This window comes from Coregonus clupeaformis, chromosome 1, assembly GCF_020615455.1.
Source record: "Coregonus clupeaformis isolate EN_2021a chromosome 1, ASM2061545v1, whole genome shotgun sequence".
Classification (NCBI taxonomy): domain Eukaryota; kingdom Metazoa; phylum Chordata; class Actinopteri; order Salmoniformes; family Salmonidae; genus Coregonus; species Coregonus clupeaformis.
In genome coordinates, this window is record NC_059192.1 from 69,715,651 (window position 1) to 69,732,121 (window position 16,471).

The following is a 16,471-nucleotide window of genomic DNA, read 5'->3' on the forward strand; positions in this document are numbered from 1 at the left end:
CCTATAGATATAGCGAATGCTACCAAAATTCTACCAAAAGCTAGCTGACAAGCTAGCTGAAGGGTGGCAGTAGAGGCAGATGTTGCTGTGTGGCTCATTGAATGGCAAGGCAAGAACATTTCATGTTTTAAATGTCCTTCTTACAGGTGGGAGCTAGCATTGCGGTAGAATTGGGAACCAGCGTGGATCCTATTTGGTATATTTGATTGAATGTGGATGCAATAAACCAATATAACTTTCAGATTGATTACGATTTGATCTCTGGCCTCTAACTGCTTCGTTATCTCCACACAGGATGCTGAAACGGAGAGAAGGTATGTATCAGGAAACAAATGTTTTGGTTACAATTTGGAACTTTCATGAATAAGCCAGTGTACAAAACATTATTATTAAATCCACTTCAATAAGTGATGAAGGGGAGGAGACAGGTTAAATAAGGATTTTTAAGCTTTGAGACAATTGAAAAATGGATTGTGTATGTGTGCCATTCAGAGAGTGAAATGGGCAAGACAAAATATTTAAGTGCCTTTCAACAGGGTATGGTAGTAGGTGCAAGGCACACCGGTTTGTGTCAAAAACACAACTATGGGAAGCATTGGAGTCAACGCTTTCGACACATTGTAGAGTCCATGCCCCGACCAATTGAGACTGTTCTGAGGGCAAAAGGGGGGGGGGGTGAAATACGCATGCGCATGTGCTACTTTACAAACAATTGTTTTTAACCTATCTCCAGTAGCTCCGCTTCTGCTCCCCCCTCCCTTCTTGTTCTACTCACCCTGAGGTGATGATCAGATGTCTTTGTCTGTTGTAAGACATGTTGTACAAACATATTTGTCTGTTGTAACTATAAACGACATGATTAACCATACAAATCTAATTTACCGGCCACACACATTGTAACCTGAGTGCAGCAGACTGATCACATGTTGAGAAAAACTGGTTACTGCTAGGCGCCAAATGTTCGGCTGCCCAGAAGTGGAAAAGGCTACTCTAGGCTAGGTTATGTTGTCATGTAGGCTAAATGCATTTGGTAATGTTGACCTAAATTAGCATACAAAATATATATTTCAGTGGAGGCTGCTGAGGGGAGGACGGCTCATAATTTGCCCCCTTTCTAATTTTCTCTACTTTTGCATATTTGTGATACTGAATGTTATCAGATCTTCAACCAAAACCTAATATTAGATAAAGGGAACATAAGTGAACAAATAACACAACAATTACATATTTATTTCATTTATTTCATAAACAAAGTTATGCAACACCCAATTTCCCTGTGTGAAAAAGTAATTGCCCCCTTACACTCAATAACTGGTTGTGCCACCTTTAGCTGCAATGACTCCAACCAAATGCTTCCTGTAGTTGTTGATCAGTCTCTCACATCGCTGTGGAGGAATTTTGGCCCACTCTTCCATGCAGAACTGCTTTAACTCAGTGACGTGTGGGTTTTCAAGCATTTTGGTTGAAGATCTGATAACATTCAGTATCACAAATATGCAAAAGTAGAGAAAATTAGAAAGGGGGCAAATACTTATTCATAGCACTGTATAATGTATTTTATTGCATATTTTATATTGTACATCTTAATGATCCTGACTAAGTATCAGCCATCTTGAGTAGAAATTGATACATAGGGAAAGATAACCTATAATAAGCCTTCTCATAAGACATTATAAAGGCTCAAATCTCGGCAACCCAGAATGAAATATTGCATGAGCACTGGTTCTAGGATGTTGAGATTGGTGCAGGCGGCAGAACCAGGGCGGATCTTCTTTGATAGGCCACACTTGGAGCAAAGTCTTAATGCTTATTTACTTATTATGCTTGCTTACTGTGCTTATTCATGAAAGTTAATATAACGTGTTACCCATTTTTCTGTTAATAGTGTTTGCTGTGTGAGTTTAACATCACATTTTATGTATGTTTCTGCATATGTACCACAATGGTCAAATAAACCTAAATCTAAGAGTATGTGTGTGTATGTACCAATTTTTCTGCTTCCTTGTCTCCAGAATAGCAGAGATGATGAAGGCTACTGATCCAGAACTGCTTCAGGAGGATGAATTTAAGAATGAACAGCTCTTGAGTTTAACCATCAACCTCCTGCTTTTCATCCGGTCCCAGGTCCCTGTCACCAAGAAACTCTTTCAGAGCTGTGAGTTCAAATCAATTTATTTAAAGATCCTGTGCAATCACTTTTTATTACATTAAGTGTTCATTAAGCCATAAGATAAAGATTTATAAACACTTTTCCAAATATTTTTTACTCCAAAATACTTTTACAATATGAAAACATTTTTTAAACTTAAATAGATTGATTGCTTTTACGCTGGGAAAGTAGGAGGAGATTTATTGTCCAGGACCACAGCTGTGGTTCATTCCCTTTTTCAGCCATGCTGTAGGCACTTAAACATCGTAAATGGGTGTACTAACCATCAAACATTATTGTGGAATGTTGTAATTCATGTTGGCGTTGGCAATGTATTTTGGACAATACTTTTCTCCAAAATAATTTAACTAGCTTTATCCTCGTATTTGGTCGTTTGGGAAGCTATGAGTTGTCGCGTGTATTACGGTTGTTGTAGTCGGATAAAACGAGTATCGCAACGGATATGGGCAATTGTCCTGATACAATAAGGATCCTAGTATTTTTTGTTATTATCCGTGATCGGGAGATTTCTGGGTGTCAGCACGAATCTTTCAATTAAGTGCAAGGTGCTACGTGGTCTAAATAACTCAACTGGCTAGTTTGCCTGTCTGTAAAGAGATCCTGCACTGATTGGATAGAGAAGTGATCACCCGATCACTTCTCCTCGCATGTTTCGTTCTGATCATTTAGATTGCTATGATAAATCAAATTGTGAGGACGTTTGCTAGCATAGTATCTAACAAGCGGGGCGAGGGTAAAAAGATCAAACGCTAATGCGCATTCTGACTGAGTGACAGCCAACTTGTCTGCCTGCTGCAAGTTGAGGACACAGACACACACACACACACATCCGCACACTGCTCCTAATCTGCTGCTTTTTAGGTCTATAAACGTGCAGGGAGATTTTGGAATTTTGCCAACATCTACTTAGGCATATTAAAACACTTTCATGTTTTCTGATCACGAGTATCGTCCGACTATCAAATGTCAATTTACGAATACAATTACAAATACGAGTATGGCCAGGTCAGCACACCCCTAGAAAGCAGATCACTTAGTCGGCCTTCCTACCAGTTCTAAACTATGGCGACATCATCTACACAAAGGCAGCTGCCGCTCATTTTATCAAGGGCGACAGGTTTTGCACTCACCATTTCATTCTCTACACTCTAAAAAATGCTGGGTCAATAATGACTCAATTTGGGTCATTTCTCTAACCCAGCGCTGGGTCACTATAGTATATACCCAGCACTGGGTTATTTTGACCCAGCACTGTTGGGTTATGTGAATGACCCAACACGTTGGGTTACTTTATTTAACAAAAAATGTGGTTATTTTGCCCAGCAGTGGTTTGCTTTTTACTCTTTTGCTGGATTATTGTTATTCATGTGTTTTTGACCCAGCAGTGGGTTATTTCTTACTTTATCGCTGTGTAAAAAAAAAATTATACCTTCTCTCTATTACAGAGTCTGTACATTTTCTAAAGGTACAAATACGTCTAACAATAACAATCAATGTTACAACGTTACTACACAGTCTATGAAATTCTTAAAATGACATATGGCCAATCGTGACAAATTGTAGTAAAATACAAAATGTTTATTCTCAGATATTCATTTCAGCTATTTCAGCTAAGTCATGCAAAATATATATTTTTAAACAAATAAAAAAAGACTTTCCATAATTTCAAAATCATAGCATCCCTACCAATTAAAGCTGAGGAAAGGGGCTGAAGAAAAGTAAACACTTTACCCTCTACTCACCCAACCACTACCAGGTATACATTTTCAATAGGAATTGATGTAAAACAACAACAACAACGAAACATTATGTCTTCTGCTCCAGAGCCTGCCCATTCATGATGGTGAATGCCATACACACACACACAAATTGTGGCCTTTCCTATTGCTCAGAACATGCTATACTCCTACACAGTCTATTGCTGTGTGCAGGACGTTAATCTGCATTGAGCTGAGTCCAGCCACTTTGTGCTTGGTTTACAACAGGGGTGGGAAGAGTACTGAAATTGCCTACTCAAGTAGAAGTACTGTTACTTCAATGCCATTTTACTCAAGTAGAGGTAACATTTCTGGGGGAAAAAGTACTTTGAAAAGCTACTCAATTACGGTAACTAGATTATTTGTAATTAGTTACTTCCCACCTCTGGTTTACAGTATTACATATTAAATATTAAATAGTGATAATGCCAGAGAAGCCGGTGTTTGGAGGATATATTGGAACGGGTGTTGTTCGTCGAGTTGAGGACCTGTGAGGCGCCTGTTCTGGTTAGAGCCAGTTTGCGCCTGTTCTGGTTAGAGGCACAGCGTTGTACGAGATCTTCAGTTTCTTGGCAATTTCTCGCATGGAATAGCCTTAATTTCTCAGAACAAGAATAGACTGACGAGTTTCAGAAGAATGTTCTTTGTTTCTGGCCATTTTGAGCCTGTAATCGAACCAACAATTGATGATGCTCCAGATACTCAACTAGTCTCAAGAAGGCCAGTTTTATTGCTTCTTTAATTAATCAGCACAACAGTTTTCAGCTGTGCGAACGTAATGATAAAATGATTACTTGGATCAGCAAACACAACGTGCCATAGGAACACAGGACTGATGGTTGCTGATAATGGGCCTCTGTACGCCTATGTAGATATTCCATAAAAAAATCAGCAGTTTCCAGCTACAATAGCCAGTTACAACATTAACAATGTCTACACTGTATTTCTGATCAATTTGATGTTATTTTAATGGACAATTTACAAGGACGAAAACAAGGACATTTCTAAGTGACCCCAAACTTTTGAACGGTAGTGTAACTCACTCACTGGGTCATATCTCAATAATCCAGCATCAATAACCCAGTATTAACAACCTAACCATGCTCTTTTTAAAGAAAACAACGCAACTAAGTGACCCAATGCCTGCAACCCAGCAGTTGGGTCATCCAAACAATCCAGCATTTTTTTAAGTGTATCAGAAAGTAGGCTGGTCCTCTCTGATGTCGGGTATAGGTCGAAACAATGCATTCTGTTTATTTATAAAGCCCTTCTGCAAAAACTCCTGCATTATCTAACATCGTTACTAACCTATAGAGGTACGAGATACCATACTCGGTCACAGGGAACTCTTGAAATTCCTTCTGTCACTACAGATTTAGGTAAAACGGCTTTTAGTTTCTTCGAACTACCTTATGGAACAATCTTCAGAAGACCCTACAGTTGGACACAGTGCTTTTCGGGCAATTCAGATTGTTGGTAGAGAACCTCTTCACTGAGGAATGTGGTTGTTTTTTATGATTGTGGTTTTTTTAGGGCTATGAAAAATGTAATCGATTTCTTCGCAGGATTTGCTGTGATTAAAAAACATTACAAGAATATTGACGTCTTGATTTTGTCTAAAGTAACGGTTAGCAAGATTAGGCAAATTGTAACCCTATCCCCAGGCTCAATTGCTACCGCATACAGAGCCTGGTAACACTGCAACAAAGTGGGACTTAAAAGGGGGCGCGGCTTAAAATCGAGGCAGGAGAGGGAACAAATCTGCTACAGCTGTATACGCCGTGACAGTGGTACTTCCTGGTTCCTCGTTTTGTAGGCTAAGAAATTGCTTCAAATTTGCATAGTCAAATTCATGAAAACACGGTCATATAACATAAAAAACATTAAGAACACCCGCTCTTTCCATGACATAGACTGACCAAGTGAATCCAGGTAAAAGCTATGATCCCTTATTGACATCACTTGATAAAGAAGGATTTTTAAGCCTTGAGACATTAATGATGTATGTGTGCCATTCAGAGGGTGAATGGGCAAGACAAAACATTTTAATGGGGTATGGTAGTACGTGGCAGGCACACCGGTTTGTGTCAAGAACTGCAACACTGCTGGGTTTTTCACGCTCAACAGTTTCCCATCTGTATCAAGAATGGTCCACCACCCAAAGGACATCCAGCAAACTTGACACAACTGTGGGAAGCATTGGAGTCAACATAGCCCAGCCCCGACAAATTGAGGCTGTTCTGAGGGTAAAAGGGGGGGGGGTGCAACTCAATATTAGGAAAGTGTTCATTAACGTTTGGTATACTCAATGTATATTAAAATGTATACGTGTTTCGGAGTGAATTTACTTTTTATTTTTTGTATTTTTTTTATATATATTTTTTTTTTGGGCAGATAGATTGTATCTTCTATCAATGTAATTGTCTGCATCACTTCCAATCCCCCATGTTTTTAAATGTAAAAAAAAAAAAAATCTATATATACTCCCCTTTATTACTTACCATATGCCGTTTTTCAACATATTTAACGACCAAGAAAAAGCACGAAGCCAAAATGTTACAACCGTTTCATCAGACCTACACACATGAACTACTACTCCCACCAGCTGTATATGTCTCACGTTCGACAGCTTGCCGGTCTACAAAAATATATATTGTTTAATTTTAAAAAAAATACTGGCTGGCAACGTTCAGTCAAAAAGCCCCAGTGCCTTCAGAAAGTATTCAGACCCCTTGACTTTTTCCACATTTTGTTACGTTACAGCCTTATTCTAAAATTGATTTAATTGTTTTTTTCCCTCATCAATGTACACACAATACCCCATAATGACAAAGCAAAAACAGGTTTTTAGAAATTGTTGCTAATTTATAAAATAAAATAAAAATGGAAATATCACATTTACATACATTTTCAGACCCTTTACTCAATACTTTCTAGAAGCACCTTTGGCAGCGATTACAGCATCAAGTCTTCTTGGATATGACGCTACAAACTTGGCACACCAGTATTTGGGGAGTTTCTCCCATTCTTCTCTGCAGATCCTCTCAAGCTCTGTCAGCTTGGATGGGGTGCGTTGCTGCACAGCTATTTTCAAATCTCCAGAGATGTTAGATCGGGTTCAAGTCCGGGCTCTGGCTGGGCCACTCAAGGACATTCAGAGACTTGTCCCAAAGCCACTCCTACGTTGTCTTGGCTGTGTGCTTAGGGTCGTTGTCCTGTTAGAAGGTGAACCTTCGCCCCAGTCTGAGGTCCTGAGCGCTCTGCAGCAGGTTTTCATCAAGGATCTCTCTGTACTTTGCTCCATTAATCTTTGCCTCGATCCTGACTAGTCTCCCAGTCCCTGCCGCTGATAAACATTCCCACAGCATTGTGCTGCCACCATCATGCTTCACCATAGGGATGGTGCCAGGTTTCCTCCAGACGTTTTGTTTGGCATTCAGGCCAAAGAGTTCAATCTTGGTTTCATCAGACCAGAGAAGCTTGTTTCTCATGGTCTGAGAGTCTTTAGGTGCCTTTTGGCAAACTCGGGCTGTCATGTGCCTTTTACTGAGGAATTGCTTCCGTCTGGCCACTCTACCATAAAAGCCTGATTGGTGGAGTGCTGCAGAGATGGTTGTCCTTCTGGAAGGTTCTCCCATCTCCACAGAGGAACTCTAGAGCTCTCTCAGAGTGACCATCGGGTTCTTGGTCACCTCCCTGACCAAGGCTCTTCTCCACCGATTGCTCAGTTTGGCCGGGCGGCCAGCTCTAGGAAGAGTATTGGTGGTTCCAAACTTCTTCCATTGAAGAATGATGGAGGCCACTGTGTTCTTGGGGGATCTTCAATGCTGCAGAAATGTTTTGCTATCCATCCCCAGATCTGTGCCACGCCACAATCCTGTATTGGAGCTCTACGGATAATTCCTTCGACCTCATGGCTTGGTTTTTTCTCTGACATGCACTGTCAACCGTGGGACCTTATATAGACAGGTGTGTGCCTTTCCAAATAATTTCCAATAAATTAAATTTACCACAGGTGGACTCCAATCAAGTTGTAGCAACATCTCAATGATGATCAATTGAAACAGGATGCACCTGAACTCAATTTCGAGTCTCATAGCAAAGGGTCTGAATACTTAAATGAATAAGGTATTTCTGTTTTTGATTTATAATAAATTTGCAAAAAATATTAAAATCCTCTTTTCGCTTTGTCATTATGGGGTATTGTGTGTAGACTGCTGAGGATAATTTTTTATTTAATCAATTTTAGAATAAGGCGGTAACGTAACAAAATGTGGAAAAAGTCAAGGGGTCTGAATACTTTCCGAAGGCGCTGTAAAACACATTAAACGGACTAACGGGTTTTTATCATCCTGTGAGTCCTCAACTCAAGCAGGCACGCTCGAGCATGCTAACAAGGCTGCAAGAATTGTAGTTCAAATGAGACTTTTCTAAATTTTGCTGATGTGTCTTACTTCTTGAGCATCAAATGTTTTGATACACAAATACAAATATAATTGTATATACAGTATATCTTAAATGACCGCATTTTCAAGAATTTTCATGAATATGATGATACAGTGAGGGAAAAAAGTATTTGATCCCCTACTGATTTTGTACGTTTGCCCACTGACAAAGAAATGATCAGTCTATAATTTTAATTAACAGTGAGAGACAGAATAACAACAAAAAAATCCAGAAAATGCATGTCAAAAATGTTATAAATTGATTTGCATTTTAATGAGGGAAATAAGTATTTGACCCCCTCTCAATCAGAAAGATTTCTGGCTCCCAGGTGTCTTTTATACAGGTAATGAGCTGAGATTAGGAGCACACTCTTAAAGGGAGTGCTCCTAATCTCAGTTTGTTACCTGTATAAAAGACACCTGTCCACAGAAGCAATCAATCAATCAGATTCCAAACTCTCCACCATGGCCAAGACCAAAGAGCTCTCCAAGGATGTCAGGGACAAGATTGTAGACCTACACAAGGCTGGAATGGGCTACAAAACTATCGGCAAGCAGCTTGGTGAGAAGGAGACAACAATTGGTGTGATTATTCGCAAATAGAAGAAACACAAAATAACTGTCAATCTCCCTCGGCCTGGGGCTCCATGCAACATCTCAGTGGAGTTGCAATGATCATGAGAACGGTGAGGAATCAGCCCAGAACTACACGGGAGGATCTTGTCAATGATCTCAAGGCAGCTGGGACCATAGTCACCAAGAAAACAATTGGTAACACACTACGCCGTGAGTGACTTAAATCCTGCAGCGCCTGCAAGGTCCCCCTGCTCAAGAAAGCACATATGCAGGCCCGTCTGAAGTTTGCCAATGAACATCTGAATGATTCAGAGGAGAACTGGGTGAAAGTGTTGTGGTCAGATGAGACCAAAATCGAGCTCTTTGACATCAACTCAACTCGCCGTGTTTGGAGGAGGAGGAATGCTGCCTATGACCCCAAGAACACCATCCCCCTGTCAAACATGGAGGTGGAAACATTATGCTTTGGGGGTGTTTTTCTGCTAAGGGGACAGGACAACTTCACTGCATCAAAGGGACGATGGACGGTGCCATGTACCATCAAGTCTTGGGTGAGAACCTCCTTCCCTCCGCCAGGGCATTGAAAATGGGTTGTGGATGGGTATTCCAGCATGACAATGACCCAAAACACACGGCCAAGGCAACAAAGGAGTGGCTCAAGAAGAAGCATATTAAGGTCCTGGAGTGGCCTAGCCAGTCTCCAGACCTTAATCCCATAGAAAATCTGTGGAGGGAGCTGAAGGTTTGAGTTGCCAAACGTCAGCCTCGAAACCTTAATGACTTGGAGAAGATCTGCAAAGAGGAGTGGGACAAAATCCCTCCTGAGATGTGTGCAAACCTGGTGGCCAACTACAAGAAACGTCTGACCTCTGTGATTGCCAACAAGGGTTTTGCCACCAAGTACTAAGTCATGTTTTGCAGAAGGGTCAAATACTTATTTCCCTCATTAAAATGCAAATCAATTTATAACATTTTTGACATGCGTTTTTCTGGATTTATTTGTTTTTATTCTGTTCAAATAAACCTACCATTAAAATTATAGACTGATCATGTCTTTGTCAGTGGGCAAACGTACAAAATCAGCAGGGGATCAAATACTTTTTTCCCTCACTGTATAAGCTTGAAGCCCATTCAAACACCGTATGGGACTGGAACCAGGAAGTAGGCGGGACTTTCATAGGGACTTAGAACATTTATTTTGATTGCCGAAAAATGTCTATCATATTGACCATATAATTTTTGAGAAGCCCAATTGATTCTGAGTTCGGGCATATAAAGTGAAAACTATTCTATACTGTTCTATACTGCTTTCAGATTTTCCAAACTCACTTCCTCATTTAAATCACTTGCGCTGCTCACGCTTTGAAGTCCACAATGTAGGGGGGAGGTTCTAAGGGTTGTGCTTAGAAAGGGTAGCGCTAGATGGTGATGGAATGAGAGATCAGCCAATTAAAATCAGCTATTGTTTCGTCCACTCCTGCCATAGCCTCAATTCAAGTCCCTTTCTGAGGCACTCTGAAACTAGACGGTTCGACAGAGAGCTGGCTGGTGGACGAGATTAGGTAAATTGAGAAAACACACTTTCTTTAACCTCAATGTCAACTTCTATTTACATTGCATTGTTGTTTTTAGCTGTAAAGATTATTTATTTGGGATGTTTTCAGTGTATTTTGAATGCTTTCAGACAATGTGATTTATCACAAGAAAACAAAAGTGTGCACTAAAATTACAAAAAGAACTCGAGTTAACTGATTAACTTGGACAGCACTAGTTCCTTTGTAATTTCCTTTGTGTGTTTCCTATTCTCCTGCCTTGATTGTGTAATTGCTTGGTCTTGTAATGCAGGGCTCCTCAAAAAGGGACCAATATTTTACCAAAAATCTTAACATTTTCCAATCTGAGAATCCTGGGAAAAGTTCATTCCGGAAATGGTATTTAAAAGCATAATGTAGAGATCCTCGCTATATGAGCCCAGTACAATTCCCAGCAAGTAGGTTAATCCTATTGGCGCAATGCTTAGGGTGTTTTTTGCTTTTCATGCCAGCGACCCGGGTTCGCTTTCCTGCCCCGCCGTTCGCCACATTGGTGTCAGAAGTGGGATGATGGCTGTGAGGCAATTGGAACGCACAGCTCGGATGTGTGAAGGGGCTGAGTAGTTGAAGCAAGGGGATGTGTCTTCCCATTTGTAGGGGGCAGTGTAGCGATCCTAACTATGAGTCGTGCTACAATTCCCACCAAGTGGTGCGATATGTAGGGTATTTGCCTTTCATGCCAACGACCTGGGTTCGCTTCCCTGCCCCACCGTTCACTATGTTGGTGTCAGAAGTGGGATGGCGGCTTTGAGGGCATCGGAACGCACAGCCCGGACATGTCAGGGGGCTGAGAAGTCAAATCAAGGGGATGTGCATTCCTGTTTGGAGGGGGCAGTGTAGCTATCCTCGCTATATGACCCATGCTACAAATCCCACCAAGTGGTATTGGCGCCATGCGTAGGGTGTTTGCCTTTCACGCCATTCACCCGGTTTCGCTTCCCTGCCCTGCCGTTTGCTATAATACCCAATTAAATACACTACCAGTCAAAAGTTTGGACACACCTACACATTCAAGGGTTTTTCTTTATTTGTACTATTTGTTACGTTGTAGAATAATAGTAAAAACATCAAAACTATGAAATAACACATATGGAATCATGTAGTAAACAAAAAAGTGTTAAACAAATCAAAGTATATTTTATATTTGAGAATCTTCAAATAGCCACCCATTGCCTTGATGACACCTTTGCACACTTGGCATTTCTCAATCAGCTTCACATGGAATGCTTTTCCAACAGTCTTGAAGGAGTTTGCACATGCTGAACACTTGTTGGCTGCTTTTCCTTCACTCTGCGGTCCGAATCAGCCCAAACCATCTCAATTGGGTTGAGGTTGGGGGATTGTGGAGGCCAGGTCACCTGATGCAGCACTCCATCCCTCTCCTTCTTGGTAAAATAGCCCTTACACAGCCTGGAGGTGTGTTGGGTCATTGTCCTGTTGAAAAACAAATGATAGTGCCATTAAGCCCAAACCAGATGGGATGGCGTATCGCTGTAGAATGCTGTGGTAGCCATGCTGGTTAAGTGTGCCTTGAATTATAAATAAATCACAGACAGTGTCACCAGCAAAGCACCCCCACACCATAACACCTCCTCCTCCATGCTTTACGGTGGGAAATACACATGCGGAGATCATCCGTTCACCCACACCGTGTCTCAAAGACACGGCATTTGGAACCAAAAATCTCCAATTTGGACTCCAGACCAAAGGACACATTTCCACCAGTCTAATGCTTGTGTTTCTTGGCCCAAGCAGGTCTCTTCTTCTTATTGGTGTCCTTTAGTAGTGTTTTTTCTGCAGCAATTCGACCATGAAGGCCTGATTCACACAGTCCCCACTGAACAGTTGATGTTGAGATGTGTCTGTTACTTGAACTCTGTGAAGCATTTATTTGGGCTGCAATTTCTGAGGCTGGTAACTCTAATGAACTTATCCTCTGCAGCAGTTAACTCTGGGTCTTCCATTCCTGTCGCGGTCCTCATGAGAGCCAGTTTCATCATAGCGCTTGATGGTTTTTGCGACTGCACTTTTTTTCGGTATTGACTGACCTTCATGTCTTAAAGTAATGATGGACTGTCATTTCTCTTTGCTTATTTGAGCTGTTCTTGCCATAATATGGACTTGGTATTTTACCAAATAGGGCTATTTTCTGTCACAAAACTACCTTGTCACAACACAACTGATTGGCTCAAACGCATTAAGAAGTAAAGAAATTCCACAAATTAACTTATAAGAAGGCACACCTGTTAATTGAAATGCATTCCAGGTGACTACCTCATGAAGCTGGTTGAGAGAATGCCAAGAGTGTGAGAAGCTGTCATCAAGGCAAAGGGTGGCTATTTGAAGAATCTCAAATATAAACAAAATATTGATGATTTGTTGCAAAAAAAATTGGGTTACTACATGATTCCATATGTGTAATTTCATAGTTTTGATGTCTTCACTATTATTCTACAATGTAGAAAATAGTAAAAGTAAAGAAAAACCCTGGAATGAGTAGGTGTGTCCAAACTTTTGACTGGTGCTGTATATCAAACATTACTGTATGGGCCACTATAAATCACAAAATAATAAAAACATGTATTAATCTATTAACGGTTTGATTGCTCACGCAATAAAAAAATATTTTGATGAATGCTATTGAAGGCGAAAACATTGAGCCTATTCTCTTTATAAACGTATTAGAAATATGTATTTAATTGCTCAATTTATGTGTTTTACTTAGATGCCTCTGATGTTGTCCTTGACCCTACCACTGCCCACCCGAAACTTATAATCTCCCCTAAGGGTGACTTGGTAGAGTACACGGACACCTGGCAAGAAGTCCCAGAGAACCCCTCACGCTTCGACACCACCCTCAACGCCATCAGCCGGCAGGGCTTCCGAGAGGGCCGTCACTACTGGGAGGTGCAGGTAAGTGGGAAGACCTACTGGGAGATAGGCCTCACCTACCCAAGCATCCCACGCAAGGGCCGTGAGGAGGACTGCTGGCTGGGCCGTGGAGACGAGTCTTGGGCAGTGGAGTTCTTTAATGGGGACTACACAGCATGGCATGACAGGGTGGCCCACGCGCTCCCTGTGGTGGCCGGACAGCACTTCACTCGCATCGGTATTTACTCCAGCTTCCCCGGGGGTCTGGTGTGCTTCCTTGTGGCTGACACCATGACCCCTCTCCACTGCTTCTATGTCGCCACCTTCACCAATGTCCTCCACCAGGCGGTGTGCCCCGGGCACGACAATCAGGGGTCCAACTGGAAGCCCCTTAAGATTTGCGATGCCTCACGGTCTGCCCCTACCCTCTGATGGAGGACACATGCCAAGGGTGGAGGGAATGGAGGTGGCATATAACTTTTGTCATGTGTTTTTTGTGTGTTATGAACCATGCACACCAAGTCTGATTTTTTTTCTGCACACCTGGCCCGACTGTCTGGTGCTGCAATGGTATGTCCGCTTCCAATCCAAACAAGTTTGACTTCTGTATGTGTAAAAAAAAAAAAGTGTATAAAAAAATTCACTGACCTATAGCAGATCAGGCTGACTAGCCTATATACATTTCCAGGAGCTTGAAACACCCACCTAATGTTGAAACATTTGTTTCTACACCTTTCGGACTTGGTGTGCAGGCCCTTAGGCAAAGTTTTCATTTAACTGAATTGATTGATTGTAAATCCAGGATTAGCATGAGTATGCAATGTTAGTACGACAAAAATAACCACACTATTCATTTTACAATAAAATTCTTCATGTTTAATACAATAAAGTAGTGTTTACATAGGCATTCCTTTGATGTGAAGTAATTTAAACGTTGTATTGCCCCAGATTCAAAAGGAGCCGTAGATTATGGCAATATTTAGTAGATTCACAATATTTCCTTTTTTAGGGAATTTGTCTTCCTATACTATATAATAATTTTTCTATTTTTATTTTCAAACATATTCCTGAGGTCAATAGCATTTAAACCTGGAAAGCATTTAAAATATGATTTTCCCCTTCAATTCCATTCCAAAACAAGTGGAGCAAACACTCCTTTCAGTACAGGTTGGGCACTTCATCACTGATAAGAGATTCATGTGTCGAGAGGATTCAAGAGTGCCATGTATGTGATTGACAGGTATGTGTAGAATGGGTAACATGTCTACTCGGTCGCCAGCGTACTGTTCACTACTATGGCTTATAGAATTATTGCGTAATCATGTATAAGGCTCTGTCGTAGCCGGCCGTGACCGGGAGACCCATGGGGCGGCGCACAATTGGCCCAGCGTTGTCCAGGGTAGGGGAGGGAATGGCAGGCAGGGATGTTGGTAGAGCATGGCATTTGCAACGCCAGGGTTGTGGGTTAGATTCCCGCAGGGGGCCAGTATGGAAAAAAATATATATGTATGCACTCACTAACTGTAAGTCGCTCTGGATAAGAGCGTCTGCTAAATGACTAAAATGTAATAACATGTAAAAATGTATAAAATAAGTTACTAGCAATCCGTAGTAGCAATCCTGTAAATTGGAAGAATGCAGTGTGCGAATTAGGAACGGTGAGTTGTGAATGGTAAGACTTGTAACCACCAGTAATAGCTTCCTATGTACTGGATATTGAAGGTATTCATGATCAAATGTATGTGATATTGGGCACTCAAAGCATTTATCAAATGCCATGAGAATAACATTTAGCATGACCGTTTTTATGTTTCAATTGTATCAATTTTGATCAATTTCACATTTCTGTAAATTTCAAGATCATAAATATGTAAAATATGAATGCATTTGATTTTGAAATTGAAGGACAATGCCTGGTGCCTCAAAAGTTTGGACACACCTACTCATTCAAGGGTTTTTCTTTATTATTACTATTTTCTAGACATCAAAACTATGAAATAACATATGGAATCATGTAGTAACTAAAAAAGTGTTAAACAAATCAAAATATATTTTATATTTGAGATTCTTCAAATAGCCTCCCTTTGCCTTGATGACAGCTTTGCACACTCTTGGAATTCTCTCAACCAGCTTCACGTGGAATGCTTTTCCAACAGTCTTGAAGGAGTTCCCACATATGCTGAGCACTTGTTGGCTGCTTTTCCTTCACACTGTGGTCCAACTCATCCCAAACCAATTTGGTTGAGGTCGGGTGATTGTTGAGAACAGGTCATCTGATGCAGCACACCATCACTCTCCTTCTTGGTAAAATATCCCTTACAAAGCCGGGAGGTGTGTTGGGTCATTGTCCTGTTGAAAAACAAATGATAGTCCCACTAAACCCAAACCAGATGGGATGGCGTATCGCTGTAGAATGCTGTGGTAGCCATGCTGGTTAAGTGTACCTTGAATTCTAAATAAATCACAGACAGTGTCACCAGCAAAGCACCCCCACACCATAAAACCCCCTCCTCCATGCTTTACGGTGGGAAATACACATGCAGAGATAATCCGTTCACCCACACCGTGTCTCACAAAGCCAAAGCGGTTGTAACCTAAAATCTCAAATTTAGACTCCAGACCAAAGGACACATTTCCACCGGTCTAAAGTCCATTGCTCGTGTTTCTTGGACCAAGCAAGTCTCTTCTTCTTATTGGTGTCCTTTAGTAGTGGTTTCTTTGCAGCAATTTGACCATGAAGGCCTGATTCACACAGTCTCCTCTGAACAGTTTTTTATTTCACCTTTATTTAACCAGGTAAGCCAGTTGAGAACAAGTTTCATTTACAACTGCGACCTGGCCAAGATAAAGCATAAAGTTGATGTTGAGATGTGTCTGTTACTTTAACTCTGTTAAGCATTTATTTGGGCTGCAATCTGAGGTGCAGTTAACTTATCCTCTGCAGCAGAGGTAACTCTGGGTCTTCCATTCCTGTAGCGGTCCTCATGAGAGCCAGTTTCATCATAGCGCTTGATGGGTTTTGCGACTGCACTTGAAGAAACGTTGAAAGTTCTTGAAATA

At 41.1% G+C, this 16,471-nt stretch overlaps 1 protein-coding gene across 2 annotated transcripts in view; it reads left to right on the forward strand.

The window, feature by feature from the left end:
- si:ch211-28p3.4 (zinc-binding protein A33) overlaps positions 1-14,804 on the forward strand; it is a 33,383-nt gene extending 18,579 nt beyond the window's left edge. For both annotated transcript variants that reach the window (XM_041883920.1, XM_041883929.1), the window contains 3 exons: positions 295-314; positions 2,013-2,155; positions 13,266-14,804. In XM_041883920.1, the coding sequence (XP_041739854.1) occupies positions 295-314; positions 2,013-2,155; positions 13,266-13,843 (741 nt within the window). In that variant the 3' untranslated portion in view covers positions 13,844-14,804. The remainder of the gene's footprint in view (positions 1-294; positions 315-2,012; positions 2,156-13,265) is intronic.
- The last annotated feature ends 1,667 nt before the right edge of the window (positions 14,805-16,471 follow it).